The 25,482-nt window shown below is 37.4% G+C and overlaps 1 protein-coding gene across 2 annotated transcripts in view; it reads left to right on the forward strand.

Annotated features, from left to right (window-relative positions):
* The first annotated feature begins 275 nt into the window (after positions 1-275).
* Positions 276-25,482, forward strand: part of klf7a (Kruppel like factor 7a) — a 42,896-nt gene continuing 17,689 nt past the window's right edge. For both annotated transcript variants that reach the window (XM_016470582.1, XM_016470583.1), the window contains exon 1: positions 276-611. In XM_016470582.1, coding sequence (XP_016326068.1) covers positions 423-611 — 189 coding nt within the window. In that variant the 5' untranslated portion in view covers positions 276-422. The remainder of the gene's footprint in view (positions 612-25,482) is intronic.

Raw genomic sequence — 25,482 nt, forward strand, 5'->3', positions numbered from 1 at the left:
TGTGTTATATAGCGGTCTAAAAATAGCTCGGCTTTCAAAGGTATGTATGTTGTGAGTGACAAGTCTAAGAACCAATCAGAGGTCCAAAACAGCATCGAACTCCTCCCGCTATCCGAGTTTAGCCCCGCCTTTCTGAATCGCCACCAAAGTTGTCGTCCCTTTTTCCCTTATATGGTTACGCACGAAGTTGATTGACAGATAAACGCGCCCCCTCGAATCGCGGGCATCCGCAGACGCTCCGCTGGCTCCGCACACACTGACTGACACAGTAACCTGTGAGTTACTGTGGTGCTCCTGCTGCTCCCCTTCCAGAAACATTGTGAGGAAAGAAAACAACCCTGCATGGATGGATCCTTTACTTTTAAACATATTTTAGTGACCGTAAGTGAACTGAAACGTGTCGGATTTCGCGATTGATCTGAATGTTTCAGTCGCTCGCGCTGAAGCGAACGCGGATTCCTCGCGCAGAGAATCAAAGTCTCTCAAACGCACCGTTTAGCTGCACAAACATGGATGTTCTGGCCAATTACAGTATTTTTCAAGAACTTCAACTTGTTCATGACACTGGCTACTTCTCTGCGATGCCGTCTCTGGAGGAAAACTGGCAGCAGGTGAATTGCTTTTATCTCTGTATTTGCAATTTGTCCAACTTTTTTTTTTTCGCGCGTCAGTGCGCTCGTGCGTGTGCACTCAACTTAGAAAGACGCGACAAACAATATTTATTGCATTTTGCATAATTGCAACTCTGCATACTATTGCATACGCATTTTAAAATACCATTTGGTTGAAATATGTTAATGTTTTCATGCTATACAGTTTACTTATTGCGACCACGTGCAATGTAGCTAAACATGCTGGGAAATTAAGATCTGAATAATACAAAGAGAGACTCTTTGAATTATAGATCTACAGCTGTCCTATCAGTGTTTTTTTCAGTCCCCTCGGCATTGCACAGATTCTCGGCTCTACTGCATTATATATAAATGCACGCGCGTGATTGACTCATAATGTGTCTGGCAGTTAAACGTGCATGACATAAGTATATAGTGCGCATATCTATGCAACTGTGAAGGGTCTTTATACGTACATTCAACTAATTTCCATGTAAATGTCACTTTTTTCCCCATCCACGAGGATGGAGCCATGCAGCGCATGGACAAAGCACACTGACATCCACATGGAAGTTGGTTTAAGCACCGGCGTGCATTCATAACGATTTGAGATTTATGAAATCCATTTAGGGAACAGAACTGGTTTGCACCGTCCGTGCACATGCGAGTAATGACTGTGGTGCGTCGCGAGCGCATGGATGGAGGCATGCTTTGCGCAGAGTTGAGCTCTCCGCAGTGCTGAAGGCGCAACGCATGATCCATCCATTGATGCCGGTGCATTGCCTTCTCAACGTGCATTGATTTTTAGATTGCTCGGCCAGTTTTATTAACCTATGGGTTGTGATTGTACTGCCATGTATTTTTCTCAATATGAGAAGTGAATGCATGTGCATGCAATGGTGGGTGCTTTGGCACCATGGTTTATTTGTTGGATTATTTGGACATTATGCCTCCAACCTTGAGTTTTGAGATGGTCATGCATTATTGGTCATTTTGAAAATGGATATGCTTATATGCAAGAGTGTATAAATGTAATATGATAATTCATATGCACATGCATAATTTTAATTGAAATATGTGTACTTTTAAAAACCCACCTTTAAGTAACCTGCAAAGACGCTAAAGGTAATTGCAAATTGTAGAATGGTAACCATTTACAGAAACTGAAATATGCACTTAAAGGTCCCATGACATGCTGCTTTTTAGATGCTTTTATATAGGCCTAAGTGGTCCCTAGTACTGTATCTGAAGTCTCTTTCCCGAAATTCAGCCTTGGTGCAGAATTTCAGCCACTACGAGCCAGTCCCACAATGAGCTTTCCTTAGGACGTGCCATTTCTGTGTCTGTAGCTTTAAATGCTAATGAGGAGGAGAAAGGCGGGGCGACTGCCATGCTTCGCTCGTTTGCAAGCCATGATGTCTCTCGAGGAAAAAAAAATATTGCGCTCACCTCGCACGGTAGTAGCTTATTTTCTCATGGGCGGGCCAAATTCTCTGGGCGGGCAAAGCAGAGGAAGGGGAGGTAACCTTTCCCCATATGACGACATAAAGGGAAGATTCCGAATTGGGCCATCTGAGCTTTCATTTTCTCAAAGGAGAAGCAGGATACCCAGGGCTCGGTTTACACCTATCGCCATTTCTAGCCACTGGGGGACCATAGGCAGGCTAGGGGAACTCATATTAATGTTAAAAAACCTCATAAAGTGACATTTTCATGCCATGGGACCTTTAAAAATTCCTAAAAATGTTAACCTAAGATCTTGATGTTGAAGAAGAAAAGTTTATAGATATCTCAATTGCAGTGTGTAGTGGTATGACTAGTAGGTGTGTGTATAAAAGCTGGAGAGGCAGTGTTTGGATTTGCTATTGACTTTCAATGGTTTGTATGAATAAGAAATTCTCAAAGACTGACATTTGACCTCAACAGAGCTCATGTGCCCTTGGTGCTCTATATTGCTAAGTGATCCTAAAGGCCAGACTTCTTCCACCAGAGCAGCAAATATTGCTCACAAACCGTGTAATCCCTAGTAAGTGGAAAGAAATAGGCCAGAACAGTTAGAGACCTTCTTCCAAGCTTTAATAGGCCTACTAGACTTCTTATTCTCTTGACGTTGCAGCTTTTCACCTGAGTTTAAGCTTCTGATTGTGTTTTAGAATTGACTATATGAGATGACATGAGACTGTGTGTAAAATCATCCTGACTTCAGCTAAGCAAAATGTCAGTCAACATATTGACACGTTGCTCTCGAAGACCTCAGAGGCCATTTCAGGTCATAAATATGATATTACAAGAAAAATCCCATTCAATTTGTTTAATGTTCGAGTCAAGTATCCAGCTTTGTCAAGCCAGGAGCTATTGAAAAGTGTTGAAGAGGGATTGTGTAGTTGCAAGATTCAATATAGAACAAAAGTTTCTTGCCCGAAGCCACTCTATCAACCATCACATGCCCTATAGCCATGACAGAGGATATCCAAAAAAATCTCACCTTGAAGAGACTGTCAGTGTGACTCACCTACTCCTGTGGAGAAGGGTAACTGCAATATTGGAACAGAGAATAGATTGGCGTCTGTTCCCATCGAAACCGAATGACCATTCTGGAACTCATGGGATACAGTGGCAAATCAGACTATTCTGGAGTGCTTTTGTCTCGTAACATCTATTTTGGGATGTAGGGGAACTTGAAATGTCTTTTGTTCTCATCGCTTTCATTTCAGCTGTCTGATATTTTTAGACTTGGTTTTGAAATCTTGCTTGCAGCTGCAATAGCATGTTGTGGTGCGGTAAAAGAATGACTGTATAAGATGTTTCCACGTTTAACCACAATAATAAGTATTAGGGGTGGATGAAATAACCAGAATCTTGTATTACAATATTACTAATTTTATATCATTTATACTATCAGTTTTAAAATAGCATTTTCACTGTTTTAAGTCTTTTTTTCACTGCTGATGTGCAATATAACATGAGCAAGAGTGCTGTTGTTCCCAAAAATCAGCATGGTTGCAAGTGTGATATTGCTTTTATACAACAGTTCAATAATTAAGAATGTAATAATAAGTTACATTTTAGACGTAATATTGAGTCTTTTTTTTTCACCAAAGGCAAATGTTCTAAACAAAGCGACTGCAGAACCATTGCAACACACAGAAGTGGCGTTACTGAATGTTTCAGGGTTTCTGAACAAATAATCTGAGTGAATGATTTATTGACTTACTCATAAAGACAATCACTTGTTTCGCTCCTGAATGAATCAAGAGTTTTCTAAATGAATTGGTTGAGTGAATGATTCACTGACTCACTCCTGCTTCACTCCTGAATGGATCAGTTTTTGAAAGAATCATTAGAATGAATGATTCAGTTACTCACGCATACAGTCACTTTTCACCTCATACTGGCAAACTGGTGTAACCTGCAGAAATAGTCTCTGAAAAACTATCAAAACAAAAAAACAGAAACTGACTATTAATGCAATTATTTATTTATTTTATTTTTTATTAATTTTTTAATAATAATTTTTTGTATTTAATGAATTAAATATTTAAATATTTTGCAAATAGTACATATTTTCGTTTATTTGAAAATTGATGCAAATCAAAAGATAAGATTATTAATAACAAATGATAATTCTGAGATCAGTGCAAAGACTTAAAAACAATACACTCAAAACAGTGAGATTTTAATTGCTCTGTTATGTCCCACTCTGTATTTTCCTAATCACATATTGATAAGTAGTCCTGCCCACTATTAGGCATGTAAACTGTATGGTAAAATTTCTACTGTTGCATTGCACATTACCCAGCTCTAATAAGTAGCATTTGCTTTTGAGATTAAGAAAAAATGTTAATGGATGTAGATATTAAAGTACTTTTCCCACAGCATGAGGTTTCAGTCATTTAATGGCGCTGGTTAATGGTGCTTCCCAGCTGTTCTTACACGATTTGTCATATGGCAAGCAATGAACTACTAATAAGCATTAGAAGTCTGACTGACAAGCAGAAAAGGAAAATTACACTTACAGCTCTCTGAAAGACCTTTACGACGTTTAATTTATGTGGTAATACTATAATCACAGCAAGGACATTTGACCCTTTATTATAAGAGGTTCTTATATTTCCATGTCAGGATTGTAATCAGGATGTGGTTAAGAAAATATTTTTGGATTATTTCACACTCTGATCCACCACAGACGTTTTTTCTCTTGCAGCCTCAGGCCAGGGCAAACTCTGTAGCTAATACTTGTAATGACTCTCCAAAGAGCCTAATGCACTGTGCTACGGCAGCACATTGTGTGTTTCACAGTGTCAACTACTTACAGGAACGCTTCTCTAAAGGCATTACGTTGCTTTCTTGACTAAACGCCCCAAGGAAAAGTTGGGAGAAAAGTCTAATAATAAACCATCCCAGTTTAACCCATAACTCCCATTTACACTTTAATTTTATTTTTTTTTTTCAAAGTTGTAAATAATGATTATTGTAGCGTGTTTTACAAGAAAACATGTCAGTTTTATTTAAATTAAATAGTTTTCATTAAATTAAATTAAACAACACACAGTAGTGACGTTACTGAATGATTTGAACAAATCAGTCGAGTAAATGATTCAGTGCCTCAAACATGAAGTAATTTGTTTTTTCAAAGCGGTAAATAAAGATTTTTGGAGTATGTTTTACAAGAAAATACCATTTAAATTGTTTCATTCAGTGTGTTATTTGCTGTTTCTTACTAGCAATTTCTGAGTGAAAAACGTTTCTGCATCTAATTTTTTACAGTGTAGCTAAACCTCAATGCAAAGCCTCAAAGAAAAACATCCAAAAACATGCCACGTTTCTCGTTTCCCTTTGAAATCTATCCTGTGTCACAGCCCCATGTCCCAAACTGCAGAATAGCTCCTGTAGTTGCATGCTTATGAGGATTGACAGGAGGCATTGAGCAAAAGTGCCAAGCATGCATATTCCGTGCTGCAGTCTCTGCCACTCTGAAACCCTGGCTGCTGAGAATCCAGAAAGAAAAAGTGACAGAAATGATGAAACTGTATTTCCATATACTTTCCAATTCTTGGTTGCATCGAAATTTAGTTTTGCATGCCACAAAACCATCTTTAACCCAAGCTCGGGCCAGTCCAGGCAGTGGCCACAGGCTCTCACATATCCATCTCCTCGATTAGGCCCATGGATCCGAGCGGATTCCCATTACCGTAGGCGATGACTGCTGAAATGTGTGTTATGTAATTCTCTCAGCACCACAGCTGCCTTCTTACAGTGTGCAAGTCGGCCCGTCGGTGAAAGCCAAACCCAGCCACATCACCGTGAAATCTTAAAGAGGTTTCCGGATCACATGGCTCTGTGGGCCACGTCTTCATGCTGGGAGAAAGACCATATGGATCATTTAATAAAATACACAGAGTTCTTCCTCTTTTAAGAATAATTTATGGACTCATTGTTTAGTATATGTGGCTCGCTTTGAGAAGAAAATGAGACTGGCTGTCCTCTGGCTGACTTGTTTTCCATACTAAAATGTTACACAAAAGGGACTTTCAGAGTGCATCCACAACCACAATGTTATTGAGACACCATTAGCCATCGTAACCGCATATTCCAAACCAATATGCTTATGCATCCATAAATGCGTCCATTCGTACCCTTTAGAGATTCCATTCACACTTTTCGCTTGATTGCACTGCTCTGAGATTGAGTCCTCTACATTATCAGATGTGCTGGCTCGTATTAACTACATCACAGTCCTCATTTATCATCGAAACCAGCGACAGATTTTTGGATAACATGCCGTGTAATGGAGCTGAAATGATCTGGTTGCTTGAGATATCATCAATGCACTGATCCCATTGCTACTGACAAGCATCAGTAATTGAAAATGACAAAGCGATAGCGCTCTCCATCGCATGAGTCAATTCTGGGAGTTATTACAATATAGTTGTCATGCAGAGCACATGGCTACTGCTTTAAGACAGTCGACTCGAGCGAGAAATGGGCCCGATGAGGGAACCTTATAAGAGGTGAAGCATCTTTAAATATGCAGAGATATCAGTGCCTCTGCCGAGATGTCTCGCTGTACCTTCTGACAGGTTAACTTCTGTGGGTGGAATTCAGGTGTAAAAAACAGAGCCTGTTTCATCAGTAGTCTTGGCTCCTGCAAGCAGACATATGGTGCTTTCTCAAGATTACTTAAGAATGTGGTTGCATTTGGCTCTTGCGTGACATGCTTGTCAGCTTCTGATAATTCAGTAATTGTGCACCAATCTCGTCTTAAATAATATTCGGTAGGCTGTTTTGCATGCTTGTGACATCAATTTTGTTTTTAACCCTAGAATGCATGACCCAAAACACCTACAGGAATGCATAAAGGGTGTCAACATGACCTGTATTGGATTCAGTGGTTTTCATCACAGTAAATACATCATGTTTTTATCTTTATTTTCAGGGTAATTAAACAATGTCAAAAGTTTATGTTTTTACATTGTTTGATTAAATGTTTTGAATGTTCAGTTTCTGTGTAAATGTACAACTATTTTTTATTAGTTTATTATTTTTATTTATGTATTTATTTATTTATAATTATTTAAATTTTTATAACAAACACGTAATTTACTTTATTTTTTACTTGTAATTTACAATTAATATTTTTTAATTGATTAATTTCTGTGTAAAGTATGACCCACATATGGGAAATATATGTATTCCAAAGTTTGGGGTTGGTAATGTTTTTTTGTGAAATATTTTTACAAATTTTTACAAATGAAACTAACTGTTGTCTATTGTAGTATATTTTACATTTGAATTAATTACTGTGATGGTAATGCTGGATTTTCAGCTGCCACATGATCCTTCAGAAAATATTCTTATATATTGATTTGATGAAACATCAAGAAACATTTCTTATTATCAATGCTGGAAACAGTTATGCTGCTTAATATTTTGTGAAAACCATAATTTTATTTTTCCAGATTTTTTGATCAACCAAAAGTTCAAAAGAACAGTATTTACTTGAAATATAATTTTTTTGTAACAAAGTAAAAGTCTTTAATGTCAGTTTTGATCAATTTAATGCATCCTTGCTGAATAAAAATATTAATTTCTTGAAAAAAAAAGGGTAGCATGCACATGTATGTATTTTTAATGTGATTTTATTTTATTCAAATATACCAGAAACCGCAACTTATCAGGTCAATTTGACCCCCTTTTATAGATCTGATCTATATATATATAGAATATATACTGATTTATATATTCTATAGTTAATTGTTGGCTCCATCATTTAAAGGACAGGAAGTGTTGGGCAGTTGAATTGGGCTGGATTCAGACTCGCATTGCATCACGACACGAGCATTGTCCGGTAACCCACAGGCCACGGCTCCACTAACACCAGTGACATTTGTGTCAGAGCATCTAATATTTTTCGCCATCCTTTGCATCACAAACTCGCATGCACTTACTTTATGTTGTCGCATATGACACTTATCTTAACAATGACAACAGTCTTCCCACTTCCGAGCTTAAGTTCAGCCGTTAGGGTCACCCTGTAACAATACTCAAGCTGACCCCTAGCAATCCAATTAGACTCCTGCACTACAGCAGTGAGTAGGCAACCCACTCTAGGCGCTGAGATCATTAATCTGACTGGGGCCAGATGATTGCCCATGATGGCTGCCACATTGAAGGGTGATGAAAAGATTAGCGTCTGATGAAAGAGGAGACGGGAGATGGTGCACTCATTTGTTGAAGGCCTCTGGAGTAAGTGTCAGCACCCAGAGCTGCGGAATGGGGGAAAAGGAGTGAAGTGGAGCATCTTTATGTATGAGTCCCGAATCTAGCGCAGTGCAGAGACACAGCACTGGCACTCAAGGCTTTGATTAACAGGCCGAGTAGAACTGAGCACTTTTTTCGCTCTCGCGCACAGCTTGACAGCGATTTTCCCTTCATTTAAGATAAAATGTAAAACTTTTACAAGGCGGCGCAGGGCAGGGAATGATTGGACCGGCAATAAAGTGCATAAGAAATGCAAATTGTCTCACCCTTTATGTGGAAAGTTTCAGAAAGATTGGTCTTTTCAAGTCAACGTGGAATCAAAATTGACCCTAGTTACTTTAATATACACTACCATTCAAAAGTTTGATGGTCAGAAAAGTTTCCTTCAGAAAGAATTAAATTGATCAAAAGTGACAGTTAAGACTTAAATTGTTACAATTTTCTATTTCAAAAAAAATTTCTTTTGAACTTTCTATTCATCAAAGAATCCTGAAAAAAATGCATTGCTGTTTCCACAAAAGTATTAAGCAGCTCAACTGTTTTCACCATTGATAATAATAAGAAATGTTTCTTGAGCTTAAATTCAGCATATTAGAATGATCTCTAAAGGATCATGTGACACTGAAGATTGGAGTAATAATGCTGAAAATTCAGCTTTGTCATCACAAGAATAAATTACATTTGCAAATATATTAAAACAGAAAACACTTATTTTAAATTGTAATAATATTTCACAATATTCCAATTTTAACTGTATTTTTTGATCAAATAAATGCAGCCTTAATGAACATAAGAGACTTCATTTAGAAACATTACTGCGCACAATTTATCGGTGCAAGATATGACAGTGTTTTGAATCTTAAAAATAACTAGGAACTTGGAATTTCACTTGGAAATTTGACATATTACAGAATTCAAATGAGTGGTATTGTGACCTCTCTTGCTCTGTCCCACCTGGAACAGTCCCTCATTTTTAATCATATTGTTTGCCATTGACAGCAGGATTATTAAAGAAACACTTTGCTAAGGAACCACGTTTTGTTACAGCTATTGCACTAGTGTGTTTTGGCATCATTCTTCCCATCGGTCTCTGTATGCATGGAATCTCACAGCCAGCGTCTCCTGCGATACCTCCAGAGAAAGTCTTCCAACAGACCTTGAAAGATACAATGAAGGACAATGTTCTCTCGGTAAATATCCCATCGCTTTTCTTCTCTTTTTCCATCTGAAGCCATCAATCACCGCTGGCAACAATTCATCCTCAAAATGGGTCATGAAACTTAAAGCGACAAAAGGCGTTGTTTATCAAGGTTTATGCAAACTTCAATCAATCACTCCATCTATTGCTGCACAGAGACAAGTTGGACACTATTCTACAAAGGAGAGAAATTCAGCTTTTTTTGTTTCACATGGATTGATTTTGGATCAGTTATGCATAAAAAAAACATGCATTGTGCAATAGTTACAATAACGAGACATTTGCACATTATAAACATTTTTGGGAAAGCATGTCTGAAAGCTCATCATGCTGTATGCATGCAGCATGCACGTGCACATTTGTGCATGCATGTGAGTGTCAGATGAGGGATTTCTCCAAGAAACATCGCTGAGCTCAGCACTTCTACAGCCTCCATGTCTGTGGCTCGTGTGTTTGTGTGTGTGTATGCGACTTACTCAGCCGTGGCATATATGCAAAGCCAGCTTTATTTCCATATGCTCCAACTTACCGTTGTCTGAGTTCCACATGACCTGGCCTGGCTCCAGTACTGGCCTGCATTGTAACACCTGGATGAAGCAAAACCCAGTCTCACCACCACCCCATTCTTTAAGCTGAAACAGACAAATGCATTCTTCCTTTCTGACTGCTTTGCAGTTGCTGCTTACTGGAGGAAGTGAAAGGAAGCCTGGCAAAGCACTGTCCGAGTTTGGATGTACATCAGTCAAGCTGAATTGGTTCATGTCAAGATTGCACAACATTGGCAGCGTGTTTTGTATCTTAATTATACGCCCACAAAAAGAAACTCAAATAAGATTGAATGAGACATTGGTTATTAATATTTAAAGCTAAGCAAATCATTGATGTTTTTTAGCCTGTTTTGTTTTCTGCTAGCTGGAAATTGTAAGTTTGATCACTTAGAAAAGGGATTTTTCAAGCTGCATGTATATATTTTGGTTATTATTTTGATATAACAGTAAAAAAACTAAGTCTTTCAATATAATGAAATAATCCTGATTATCTCATGTTAACAAAGCATAATGAAAAATGGCAAATAATATAACATTCGTTAAAAGTAATTGATATCTTAATGTTAATTTATGCAGCTTTAGAAATCCATGTCAATTTTTTTTCTTTGATTTTTCACTCTTCTTAAAAGAAGAAACGGAGAGCGTCGGTTCTCCTAATTCTTCTTTAGAAGAGCCCGCACAAACTCATGAGTTATTGTGGCATAAGGAGTTTTGTCTTTGTTTTAGCATGGGAGAGCTATTTGGGTCGGAAGTTATTTTGGGATGCATTGCTAGAAATACCTGTGGGAGTGAGTAATAGTTGAAATGAGACCATCTTTAAGTTAGTTTGTGTGTACTCATTTACATATGTTTAGAGTCGGTGCCATGTTCATTTGAAATCAACCAACACTGTTGTTGTTATTCTTTCATTTATTTTTGTGTATGAACATACAGATGTCTTTAAAAGCATTAAAGAGTCAAAATATACAGTATTTCTCTAGCTCTCACTAAAAGGTTTCATGCTCTGGGCTTTATGGTATTTAATCATCTACTTCTAATTAATCCAATTATGAATCATTTGAATCAAATCAGATGTGGAGCCACAAACTCAAGCAGGTGTGAAAAGATCGTCCTCCCCATCTCAAATCCCAAGGTTTCGCTTTCACTCTTGGCTCAGACTCTCATATTCATCCGTTGGAAGTTGAAACATTACCCACGTGCCTTGAGAAAAATAGGCTAGCATTGCCATCCGAAAGCGTGACTCACCGTCCTCCATTAGCTGGCATGTTAATCACATACAGCAACAGAGAAGGGTCAGCATGAGTAAACGGGTCCAAGAGTGGGAGTTCTGAGATGTCTGGACTCCATCTTGCATCCTCGGTCTACTCTAAAGACAATGCAAAACTTGGCTGTAAATTATTTGCGATAACTCAAAATGGCCACAGTAAGTAGGCTATAGCAGCTCTGCCATAATGGACTGAACTCAATGAACTCACCACGGAAAGGAAAGGTGGGGGCTGTCGCGCTTTCCTGAGATGGAGGGAATATGAAAACGGCAGCTCTGCACCTCCTTGAGGTGCAGTCGGCTCAGCGGGTTTGTTCGTTTTTTATACCGTTGTGTGTGTCGACGGTAAGAGGGGATGAGTTTAACTACAGCAACACTTCCACCCTGTAGGCAGTATGTGATAATATGTTATACTAAGGAGAAGGAATTTGTTTGCAGTTGTAGTAACCCTTACGAAAAAGAAGTTTATTCAAGTGTGCTATTAGTATACTTCTTTTAAACTAAAAACTGATATCTGTATACTTACTACATAAGTATACTTAAAAATATACTTGAACTTTACTTAAGTATACTTACTAAAATAAACTTGAAGTATACTACTTTTTGGTAAGGGAAGGTCTGTATGAAGACACTCTCATAGAAGCATGGGAAACAGAAAACGTTTCACTGTCAAGATGTCAGAAGATTTTTGAATTGATAGACTTTTGTTAATCAACCAATGTGAAAAATGTGGCAAAAAATGTGGCCAATTTCACACACCACTATACAATGGTCAGCAGTTCCTTAAAAACACTTTGAAACTCTAGGGCCATAAAAATGCTAAATAGCATTTTAAAAGTCTTAAATGTTGTTTGCACAGGTCTTTTGTGTTAATGTAAAGGCTTTTAGATACATTTTCCATCACATTCGCCTTAAACAATGTTTTTAAAATATTATTGTTTAATGTTAATATAATACTAATGTCATTAATTCTGTGATGCCAAACTGAAGTTTCAGCATCATTACTCCAGTCTTCAGTGTCACATGATTCTTCAGAAATCATTCCAATATGCTGATTTGATGCTCAAGTGAAATTTCTTATTATCAATGTAAAAAAAACAGTAGTGCTGAATGTTTTTGTGGAAACTGTGAAACATTTTTTGACAGGATTCTTGATGAACAAAGTTGAAGAGAAACAGAATTCTTGCCTGTGTTTTTTTTTTTTTACTTTCACTTTTGATCAATTTAATGCATCTTTGCTGAATAAAACGATTAGTTCCTTTAAACAAATCTTAATAACTTTTAACTTTTCAACAGTACTGTACCTTTGCAGCATTGATAGGCATATTTCTTAAAAAAAATAAATAAAATGAGTCGTCCAGCCCTACCAAATATTTTGAAGTTGTGTTAAAACTTCACTTTTCATGCATTTTTTCTTCCTTTTTTGTCAAACGTTGATCTTAATTATTTAAAAAATGGAATTAAAGTCTTAAAATGTGTTATATGTACTATGTTTAATTCCTAAGCATGCAGATACCCTAGTATTAGGAATATGCTTAGATGTTCTATTATAAGATAATGGGTGTCATGTTCACATATGACATCTACACAAAAAAATACTGTTGATTTTAATGAAAAAAAGGCATGTGAATGTGTGAAATCACCTTTTATTTAAGCTGAGACTTCTCTGTTCACCTCTTCCAATATCATAATCCTCACAGACAGAACAGCCTTCAGTTTTAGAAATAACGATCTTTTTTTGCTACTAGAGTTACTGAGATATTTAAGACTGACATGTAAGCAAACCAAACATCCCTCGCCTTTTTGGTCAGAAACTGGCCAAAACTAAAAGTTGCACTGGATGTATCAGAGCAGCGCTGGGAATCTCCCCACACCAGGCCAGTTGCACTGTGTCGAATGTGCGCTGCATAACAACACAATGGCTCACTGTAGAGGGATGTTCACTGCCATCGTACCCAACCCGAGCCCTTTGATCCTGCTCTTTGTAATGCAAATCAAAAGGAGGAGAGAGTAGGACACCAGGGAGAATCTTCATGATGGTACCATGGTTCATGTTGATAGAGGGGGGTGCAGTTGTCAACTTCTCACTCGAAATTTGGGCTACACAGTTAATCTGGATGCGTTTGAGAATGTACTGACTCATGCAGGTAAGATATGGAGCCAGCATCTCTAGTGTCTTGATGAATTTGCACAATATTTATTGTTATGGGCATTTTTTTTGCCTTTATAGGACAGCGGAAGAAATTATAGGATCAGACAATCCAAAGTTGCAAATTTAACTTATGCGCAAAATTGGAAATATCACATAAAACATTTGTGAACAAGCACTGTTTCCATCCAACGAGTCAGAGAGAACAAAATCGTCACTTCCTGAAAGTAAGTAAGTAAGAAAAGTAAGAGAAGCCACTGAATATAATAATTCTCAAATATAATAAATTACTTGCGCTTTGAGTGAGCAGACGAAACACAATAAATGCGGTCTTGCTTTCGGAGGTGAATGTCAGCTGTTTGGGAACGCAGTTGTGGTAGACCGTTCTAGGAGTCAGTTATATAGAAATACTTTGACGAAAGACTTTGCTCGGGCACTTCAGAATGACCATGAAAATATTTCAGATGCTGTGCAACAAAATCGGTCCGCTGGTTACTCAGGTTATGCTGTCCCATAGTGCAAAGTCACATGACTTTTTTTGAATGCTCATGCGGGATTTATTCGCAAAATGCTTCAAAATGCGCATTAAAACAGTATGATGGAAACTTAGCTAATGACTAGTGGTTGACCAATATGGGTTTTTAATAGCTGATGCTAATGTTTAATGAGCAGGATGGCCAGAAGCTATACAATGCTGATAAAACACAACGTGATGACAAATTACACAAAATCACTCAAATCAAATACTTTTTTACACAATATTTACTGTAAACTGGAGAAAAATTGTGTAGGATTACTTTGCAACTATTTTCAGATAGAAATTGCTAGTAAATTTCACTAATAATTATAAAGTCTTTTTTACACAATATTTACTGTAAACTGGAGAAAAATTGTGTAGGATTTACTTTGCAACTATTTTCAGATAGAAATTGCTAGTAAATTTCACTAATAATTATAAAGTGCAAATAACTCATTTAATTAAAAAGAAAATGTTGAATTAGAAAGTCTGACATAGTATTTTCTATATTTGAATATATTTGTTGTATTTACTTACAAAATTTTTTTTACAGTGTTGAAAGTATGCAAAACTTTGTGTGTGTGTGTGTGTTTTGTCAGTAGTATTTTATAAAAATGAATAAACTGGTTGCTCATTAAACTTTGAGCTTTAAACTTCGAGCATTAAACTTATTTGAGTAGTATTTTGAGATATAATAATATATAATTTATTTAATTACATTTAAATTATTTATTGAAATTATAATATCAATTGGTAGTGAAATTGCGTTTCTTTTCCCAAAAACGTATTCCGCAGAAGTACTATCACAATCATTAATAGAACCTTTAAGGAATCTGAATTATTATTCACAATTACCATTCCTAATAATCATAACCACCATGCAACATGTCAGAACACTGCGCTTTTTGCTATCTCCAATTACAGAAAGCAGTTTAAGGTTTGGGTGGGGATGTGCTGTTTACATTATTAAAGCTGGGACTTGTGATCATAGATCCACAGATCAAGTTTTCTGAAAAAACATTTCCCTTTAGCTCATTAGGGAATGTCGCCTAGTTTTTTCACCCATTATCCTTATTTTTCTCCATGCTTTAATGCTTTTGTCTTTGTGGCTCTCATTATGAGGATTAGGCCCGCTGCCTCGTGCCACAACAGGTCGTCCCATCCTCAGGGCAGACTGCCGCCCCTTGTATGGTAACAAGCTGTTAACCCTCAGTTAAAATAAGAAGCACCCCTTCACTCCCCTGCTATCAATGGATTCATGCTGGGACTTAATGCTCTAAGTGCTTTAATGAAAATTGGTGGATCTTGATAAGATTAGTTTGCATTGCTAGTCTGCGGCCCGTAAGGCAACCCGTAAACACATAAACAACCAAATCCTGTTATTTCGTACAGCGCTTTGGCATTGTCGCTCGGATTATCTCTGGCACCCTATCCTTTATTATCATTCAAGAGGCATCGCTGCATGGTTCAAGCATTCAAATCAATGAAAAATATACTGGATTGACTTTTCAAGGCACACCACTAATGTTTCTTCTTTTGTAAATCCTGATTTAGCCCTCGCACAATGTGGATTAATACGACATTCTGATAGGAAAGCGCCTACTCCCTTTTAGCTTCCTCCCAAATCATTGCGAGGGAAAATGTCAACACTAATTCATATTCAAATGAACTTCCTCTGACAATTAGAGTGACAAAGGCCTTGACGCATGCAACGAGTGTTGAGAGAACACTGGCGAAGTGCGAGTTGCAAAGCGCACAAAGCGCTATTGCATGCCTGACATAGTATTGCTGATGAAGCGTCTGACTGGGGCTCTGTACCCATGCAGTGACCTCTAACCTGGGGTTTTTAACAAGCCACTATATTGGCACTATGGCTCTATTGTGCGGAACTGCCTGAAACTATGCAAAGTCGCTATACTGACTTGGTACCAGAAGTCAGCTGAGCCTGCAGTCAGTTATCAACAGCTCATTACACATAAATGGCTCTGAAATGGTTCTTAGTAGTGAATCAGAAACATATAGTGTGACTACCCTTATGAAAAAGAAGTTTATTCAAGTGTGCTATTAGTATACAATAACAATTAATTTAAGTTTGTTTTAGCCCTTCAGCCCTTCTCTTGTGTTATGTTCTATTGTGACCTGTTTAATGTTCAAATGTTTAGTAACTTGTTCATGTAAACGCTTCTAAGTCACTATAAAGTCTTAGCAGCTTTGAGACTAAAGTAGTCTGGCTCTCGCATCTCTTCAGTTCTGTACGCCCGAGACTATGTGCGAATGTGTCGACGATCTTCCTGCAGATGAGATGTAGGTTATTTTTAGGCGCCGCCTGGCGAGGCTGTAAATGGGAGGCAGGGCGAGTTGTGAGGGCCACTGTTGATGAGATCACGCATGGCCCCATCATTCCCCCCATCCTATCGATCGGCTGTGGTCTGAAGTGGGACTGTGTCTCCGGGTGCCGCCAGCTGACCAGTCCCTTCCTGAATCAAAGCACTGGCAGGTGGTCATTTGTGGTCCCCCTCTCCCTTTAGCCCAAGTCTTACATTACAGATCAATGACTGATCAGAGAACAGGCTGGATGAGTTTCACTTCTAAGCCCATTCGTCAGGAGGGTGTCATTGGAGTAAGTAGATGGAGTCGGTGTGTATATCTAACAGTGCCTGGTCTTTTAAAAAGCCTTTTGGAAGGGTTTCTTTGTTCTGTCTAATGGCTAATCAGCTTTCATGTGTTTTGTCAGATGTATTTCAGACAGTTGGTATGGTCAGAATGGCAACAAATACTATTTGCGTTACTCATTTAGCAACTTACACGGAGGAATGATGTTCCTAATAAATAAATAACACAAATAAGTAAATAAAAAAACATTACAAATTAAAAGTTTGGAATCATTAAGTATCAAAGTTCCCCCCAAGAAAATTGAGGACAACTGTTTTTAACATTGATAATAATAAGAAATATTTCTTGAGCAGCAAATCAGCATATTAGAATGATTTCTAAAGGATCATGTGACACTGAAGACTGGAGTAATGATGCTGAAAATTCAGCTCTGTCATTATAGGAATAAATTACAAATTAAAATATTAAGATAGAAAACGGTTATTTTAAGTTGTAATAATATTTCATAGTATTACTGTTTTACTGTATTTTTGAGCAAAAAAAATGCAATCTTGGTGAGACTAGTGTAACCAAGGAAACTGCAGAAAGATATTTTTCACAAAAATGGGTTAATATACTACTTTTTGGTAAGGGTAGTGTAGTCTGATTCATGAACGAGTGATTCATATTAGCCTATTTATTGGTGAATCAAAAACATACAGTGTGAACAGTGTAGTCTGATTCATGAACAAGTGATTCTTGTGTGCCAGTTCTTTTCGGTGAACTAGAAACATACAACACTAGGAGTGTAGTTTGATTCTTGGCCGAACCAAAATCAGAACATCAGAATCAGCATCCTGATCCATTTACTGAACTGCAGGTTCTTATTGTGTTTAGTTGTTCAGTTATGTACTTGAAATATTTTTTTTTGTATCATTGCAGACTGATTGTCTGATTTTGCCTTCATTTGGTAATTATAATATAAACGTATGTGTGTGTTATTTAGATATTTATAATACATTATAATTTTAATTTTAAGTTACATATTAAATGACAGGTAATAAATAATATTTTTTTACTTCTACATTTATATTTATTCATTTATATGTTTATAGGGAGGACAGGGCACAAAACAAAATGCTGTTGGAGACACTGGTTTAGCTTGGAACATTCACATTATAAGAAATAATGTTCAAAGCACATTCTTTGCAAGAGATTTCCTCCTCCCACAGTAAAACTAGCTTCAAATGGTCTAGTACTGATTGATCCACACACATAAGAGAGCTGGTTTATTGCTAATTACATTGCCTTTCCCCCATAAGTGCGAGCATAAGATTAGCGCTACAGCTCAGGAGGGACAGGAACACTTTATTTGCCTTCGGCTTGTAAAAATATGCCAGAGCCTCTGTGTGAGAGTGTGATTTCTTAATTGGTGTTATGTCATATCTGTTATATTGCCGGCAACTGGTTTATCAGGCCCGAAATGCATGCTACTCCATACCTTTAACATCTTTAAACGAGCTGCGGCAAGCAGCTCCGCTAAAATTCAGAAATGAAGATATTCTGTTTGCAGAGGTACCTTGATAAGCATGAGCATAATTAAGTAATTATCCTCTTCTACCGTTATCTGCGACGGCACCGAATGGCGTGTTTGGAATAGGACAGGTCCATATATCAGCAAGGAGATGACAAACGTCCTCTGAGGAAACATTTACATCTTTAGTGGAGGCCATTGTTTTGTCCCTCACTGCACACGCTCCTATTAATGCTTATGTCAAGTGTCAACAGGGCTCTTCAGGATCCATTTCACGAGTGCCAGCTTTGCCTTTATGGTTACTTAAAGGTGTCAGGAGACATTAGCCTACATTCAGCAAACGGCCACGCTCCGATAATGTGAGCATTCGTAAACTTAGATCAATGTCATTCTTTTGAAAATGTCAGTAGGGGTGCTTAGAAACTGCTCTGGAGTCTGGGTAATAATTTTATATGTTTTGTGTTGTTAATTTTAGGTTTACAATTTCAAGCAAAACCAGAAACATATTTAAGTACACATATGCAGACGCTTGGCTAACACAGTGCCCAGTCCCAACTTAGCATTCAGTTTTGCATAAGTGTGGCGGTAACAAATACTCAATACAAACAATACTCAAGGAAGTGGTAGTTATTTTTATTTTGTCTCCTTCATTAAATCATTTGTCTCCTTGCTTAGCAAGATTTACTTAAACTGATCATACATATTTGATCAGTATACACACATATGAATACATACACACATAAAATTTTATATTATAATAAATACAATTGTTATAATAATATAAGCATAACATATATAAATACTATATATTTTTAAATATTTAACTTTGCTATAATTATATATATATTTAATAATATAATTTATTATTAAGGCGCCGCCTGGCGAGGCTGTAAATGGGAGGCAGGGCGAGTTGTGAGGGCCACTGTTGATGAGATCACGCATGGCCCCATCATTCCCCCCATCCTATCGATCGGCTGTGGTCTGAAGTGGGACTGTGTCTCCGGGTGCCGCCAGCTGACCAGTCCCTTCCTGAATCAAAGCACTGGCAGGTGGTCATTTGTGGTCCCCCTCTCCCTTTAGCCCAAGTCTTACATTACAGATCAATGACTGATCAGAGAACAGGCTGGATGAGTTTCACTTCTAAGCCCATTCGTCAGGAGGGTGTCATTGGAGTAAGTAGATGGAGTCGGTGTGTATATCTAACAGTGCCTGGTCTTTTAAAAAGCCTTTTGGAAGGGTTTCTTTGTTCTGTCTAATGGCTAATCAGCTTTCATGTGTTTTGTCAGATGTATTTCAGACAGTTGGTATGGTCAGAATGGCAACAAATACTATTTGCGTTACTCATTTAGCAACTTACACGGAGGAATGATGTTCCTAATAAATAAATAACACAAATAAGTAAATAAAAAAACATTACAAATTAAAAGTTTGGAATCATTAAGTATCAAAGTTCCCCCCAAGAAAATTGAGGACAACTGTTTTTAACATTGATAATAATAAGAAATATTTCTTGAGCAGCAAATCAGCATATTAGAATGATTTCTAAAGGATCATGTGACACTGAAGACTGGAGTAATGATGCTGAAATTTCAGCTCTGTCATTATAGGAATAAATTACAAATTAAAATATTAAGATAGAAAACGGTTATTTTAAGTTGTAATAATATTTCATAGTATTACTGTTTTACTGTATTTTTGAGCAAAAAAAATGCAATCTTGGTGAGACTAGTGTAACCAAGGAAACTGCAGAAAGATATTTTTCACAAAAATGGGTTAAAAATACCAAATAACCATATTTTTTGAAATTCAGCTCTGTCATTATAGGAATAAATTACAAATTAAAATATTAAGATAGAAAACGGTTATTTTAAGTTGTAATCATATTTCATAGTATTACTGTTTTACTGTATTTTTGAGCAAAAAAAATGCAATCTTGGTGAGACTAGTGTAACCAAGGAAACTGCAGAAAGATATTTTTCACAAAAATGGGTTAAAAATACCAAATAACCATATTTTTTGGTTCAAAATTAGATTTTTTCCCCCCAAAAAATGCTAGTTAATGTTAGCACATTAGACTAAAATTTAGAGACTTTGCTTTAGTTACCCAATAAAAAAAATAAAAAAAAGATCACTTTTGTACATTTTGAGGATTTTTTAATCCATCTTTTTACACTTGAGGTGTTCCCTCAAAAATAAAATAAAATAAAATACTGGTTTCATTATTTTTACCAACTTGTTTTCTTTTGGTTTCTTTCAGTTAGCACAGGGTTTGTATTTCTTTTTGGAACTGATTGTAGGCCTCATTGATCTGAACTTATGTTCCTCAGTTTTTGAGTGAATATTGCCAAAATTGTCCACAAATAACGCTTTATTCACTCAAAAACTGAGGTGCAGCTCAGATCTATGAGGCCTACGATCAATCAGTTAGAAAACGAAATGCAAAACTGGTTATATTTGAAAGAAACAAGTTGACAAAAGGAGTGAGTCCAAGATTTGGTGATAATATAGAATATTATTTTTAAAAGGCTGGTCATGGAAACACCAAATTATGTAAAAGATTTTCAGCACAGCACAAGGGATAATGCATTAAGGTGCACATGCTTTTGAATGGAGGCCAATACGGAAACATCACGCATCCCGAGCAGCGAACGATTCTTCCATTCTCGAAATTGGAAACGCAGGTACCAGCCACTGGGAAAGATTATTTTCTGCAAGCACGTTTTCCCTTTTGGACCTTTTGACAAATGCTCTAGGAAAGCGATCAGCAACCTGACCTGACAAATAACCCCCGTTCCCATGTTTTCAGAGAGCTCGGTGCTTCTCTGCCGTCAATGGACTTTAGCTGGGGACAGCTGATGCTAAATCATCTCCCAAAAATTACTCGCTTACCAGCTGTTTGCATTTGGTCTGGATGTCGGTGCTGCTTCTCTTCCATGGGCTCCTCATTCATTTTTATAACCAGCTTGTTTTATTAGCTTTGTCTGCTGGAGGGAGGCAGTGCTTCGCTGTTAATTGGCGCACCGCATGACGGTATTCCCACTGAGCGTCATGGTGCGAAGGGAAGATTGTATGAGGGTATCTCCGACTCCTTTCTCAAATCAGATTACCCTATATTAAACTTAAGCGAGCGATAGCCGGTTTTATATTGCGCTCACCCATTGCTCCATTTATGCCGAATATACGGCGGCATTGTGATGGGTTAGACGGCTAGAGGGCGTGCTGAGATGCAAGAGGAAGTGACATGTTGTCACAGGTGCACAGATGCAGAAAAGATAATTACGTAGCGGGTTCGATGATGGAAGACAGACATGTCAACATCGCTGCCATAACAACTGATCGCGAGTTAGGTTCGTCACTTTACCGATGATAGATCAGCGTCAAACCCGCGGCAAGGAACAGGTCACAAATCGGCATCGATGGACAGGCTTCCAAAAAAAGGGCACCTACATGACTGACAGAGAAGAGGCCTTGCATTTCTCACTCTCAGATTCTCAGCTGCGCTCGCTGCGGGGCATGTGGCAGATGGCTCACTTTATCAGTTCAAACCTCACAGTGTTTGACAGTCGCTCCTTCTACGACGTGGTGCCAGATGCCAGCAGGGGGTCTTCACTTGCTCGGTTTCTGCACCCAGTGACATTAGATACTGTTAGATATGTGCACGCTTTATAAGGCGGAAGACATGCAACTGAGGTTTATGATGATTTATTTATTTGCATTTTGTTATATTTGTGTACCATATCCTAAATACACTCTTATAAATAAAAGTTCCAGAAGGGTTTTTTTTTTTTTTGCAGTGATGTCATTTTGGGTTCCTAAAACAACCTTTTTTCCAATATAAAGAACATTTTGTCCAATGGAAAGTTTCCATGGATGTTGAAGGTTCTTTATGGAACCATAGATGGAAATAAAGCAGTAGCGTATTGGCACAGCAGGTTTTCACTGACAATCAAATGTTGAAACCGCTGGATGACATGACAAATTACAGCCAGTTGAAAGACATTTGGAGCAAGATGTTCAACCAATCAGGTTTCTTAGGACAAAAAGAAGAAATGTCACATCTGATTAGTGTTAGATGATGTGTTTCATTTGTTTGTTGTATTTCTGTGGTGATGTTTTTGTCATTAGTATAGTGGTTGTCACTGGGGATGCTCATTTTGACTGCTTAAATACTCTAAATCAATCAGCCAAGGGTAGAACGAGTTCTGTCTGCACTATTTTTAAATTGCCTGTCAATGTGCATATGCATCAGAACATGTTTTACCGTTGCATCACATCTTGTCATATTTATAAGCATCTTGTGCCTTGAATTTAGCATTTTTAAGACGGCACGTCAAGTGGAAATATTTCAAAATATGTCCCAGATGCCAGAGTTGTGTGTGCTGTTTTTGAACTGAAGAATGTATAGGCCAATTCTTACCAATTGGACCACCAAAATAAAAATGAAAAGTTTGTGACCTTTCAAAACGTATTCATGATCAATCATTGCTCAATCATGGCAGTGAGTTTTACCATGGAAAAGAGATGTTGACACTTGTGCTGTACCTAAATCTCATCTATGTCACAAATGTTTTTTAAAGGAGAAATATTGTACACTTTCATTGCATTTAATTTATTTCAATAATTCTAAAAAGTAATTAATTAATGTATTTATTTATTATGATTGTTATATACTACTACTACTACTAATAATAATAATAATAATAATAAATAATAATAATACTCAATATTGTTAGTACTTATAATAATATTTCTTATTTTTTATTAATGATAATATATTATTGATTATTTTGCAATCAACAACAATAATAATAATAATAATACCAAGTAATATATTTTTAACTGTTGCCTGTTTACGATTGCCAGCTTGTTTCTCAGGTTATGTATATCTGCTATTGTGCTACTGCTTGAATGTGTCTCATTCAATCTAGAAAAAAAACAAAACTGATTTTTAGGAAGTTTATGTAACTCTGATGGTGTTTCATCTGATTGGATTTTGCAGATAAAAACTATGTCTGGCACTCTATCTGTTTATACTAATTCATACATATCAGCTTCATGAATATCAAATAGCTTTGCTTGGCTTTCTGATTGTAATGAAATGCCTGGAAGACACCAAATTACCTTGACTTGGGACAGTCTCTCACAGATCATGTGTGACCCACACAGGAACTACAACATGAAATTCAAGTCATCTGTTATCCAACAGAGCAACGCTCTGCTTTTTATTGCCTATTTTATGTCAAAACTGGGGCGTTGAGTTGTGATCACTTTTGATTAAACATCCAAATTGCTGGAGATTCGCAAATCTGCCGTGTAGCTTTTATGGCATCGCTTTCGACTTGATTGGCATCCAGTCTGCTGCACCATTAAATCACACAGCCCAAAGCGACCCAGACGGCACTGAGCGCATTGAATTTGCTGCCATTTTAAGTAACAATATCCCCTGAATGTCACTTCCTCAGGGCCTGCAGGAGGAGGGGAGAGAAGAAGAGTGGCGAGACAGAAAAAAGCAAAAGAGCGATAAGGAAAACCTGCTCTCCTTGACTCGCAAATGCCTCACCTTCAAAATTTATCTTACTCTTTTTCCCCAACACATACACACGTCTGCCCTTTCTCAATGTGATGTGCTCACGCGAATTCCCATGAACTCACTCTGCCCATGTTCCTGTCATACGTGTGATGGTTCAACAGCATGCAGGCATGACACCCCAGACCACCGCAGACCTATAGCACATTAGAAAATCAATCCCTCCCATGTCGGCGTGTGTCCAAAGGGCCCATACAGCGCGCACCGCTGCCGGCGTGCTGAATTGAGGCTTTTAAATGTCATTGGTTGAGCTGGGAAACATGCACAGAGATGCACAAGCCCATCAGCGCTTTCAGTGAATGGAGAGTATCTCTTTACTGCGTCATTTAAGTGACTAATTACCCATCAGTTCAGGGCACAGCGAGAAACCGTGTGTGTGTTTGCGAAAGAGAAAACAACAGATTTTTAGAAATGCAAATATTTATTTTGAACGAGTCGAGTGAAATGGTTCTTTTACCAGATTGCTCTGAGATGGTTATGCGAAGATCTGTGTCTTCTAACTACAGCATTTTCTGTCGTGTTTAGATATTCTGGGTGACGTCTCAGGTAATGTCAGTTCAGCTATGCTCTGTTTACCTGACTTCTGAAACCTTCGAGTTCAGCGCAGACATTAAAATGCTTTTAACGCTGAAAAAAAAACGGCAGATGATCCTTTCATAAAGCTGACAAGCAAACAGCATCGCCTAGCAACAGAAGCTGCGCCGAACCGCCGTTGTGTTTGGAGCCAGAGATTCAAACGAGACATTTATAGCTAGAGGCCAGTTTGTCTGAGATGATAGGTTACTGTTCTTTATCATTTTGTAAAAGGTTTGGGTCATGTTATGAGAAACCTTTCAGAAAATAAAAACTTGACTTTATTGCTGCTTCTCACATAACTGTGCAAAAAAAAGTACTTTAAAGGAAAAACATTATGCACTTTTGGAGCATTTTATTATTTCAAATATAAAAAAAAAAATTGTTTATTTATTTACAAAGCAGGCCTATTATTAGGATTTTTGTAACTAACTAACTTTGTCTCTAACTCTATTTCTAATATTTATAAAATAAATTTAATATAAAATAATATAATATAAATGTATTCAATTATTTACAAAGTATTATTTGGAATTATTATTGTCTTTTTTTGTAACCTAGTATTGCATGGGCATTTTTCAGTCTCCAACTTTATCTCATTCATTTAAAAAAATCATATATATATATATATATATACACAGTATATATTGCATGGCCATTTTCCAGCATCTAACTTTATTATTTGTAATATTCACAAAAATTTACGTTTGTTTTTGTAATTTAGTTTTGAGCTGACATGAGCTTTACCCATTATCTTAAAGGGGTCCTATTATGCTCTTTTACAAAGTCTTGATTTTGTTTTGGGGGTGTACTAGAACATGCTCTCATGCTTGGTGGTTCGAAAAACTGATTATTTTTCATATAAACGGCGTTTCAGGCGGGCGCACACCGGACGAGAAGAGCAGCGTGGCGTTGCGCCACGTCTTTAAAATTCGAATACATTATTTTCAATGAGTGTAGGCACACCGGCGGCGTTCGGCGTCTGTCCGCGGTGCCCAGCTACGTTGTGTTGTACTTGTAAGAATTGTTCTAGACATGCCGAAAATTTGACGCTACAGCACAGCAGCTCTTCTTCTTCATTTTCTCTGATGCACTAACTCTGCAGCAGCACTTCTTCTTCATCGTCTCGTCTGATGCACTCACTCAAC

Source organism: Sinocyclocheilus anshuiensis, unplaced genomic scaffold (genome assembly GCF_001515605.1).
Source record: "Sinocyclocheilus anshuiensis isolate Anshui unplaced genomic scaffold, SAMN03320099.WGS_v1.1 scaffold1744, whole genome shotgun sequence".
Lineage (NCBI taxonomy): Eukaryota > Metazoa > Chordata > Actinopteri > Cypriniformes > Cyprinidae > Sinocyclocheilus > Sinocyclocheilus anshuiensis.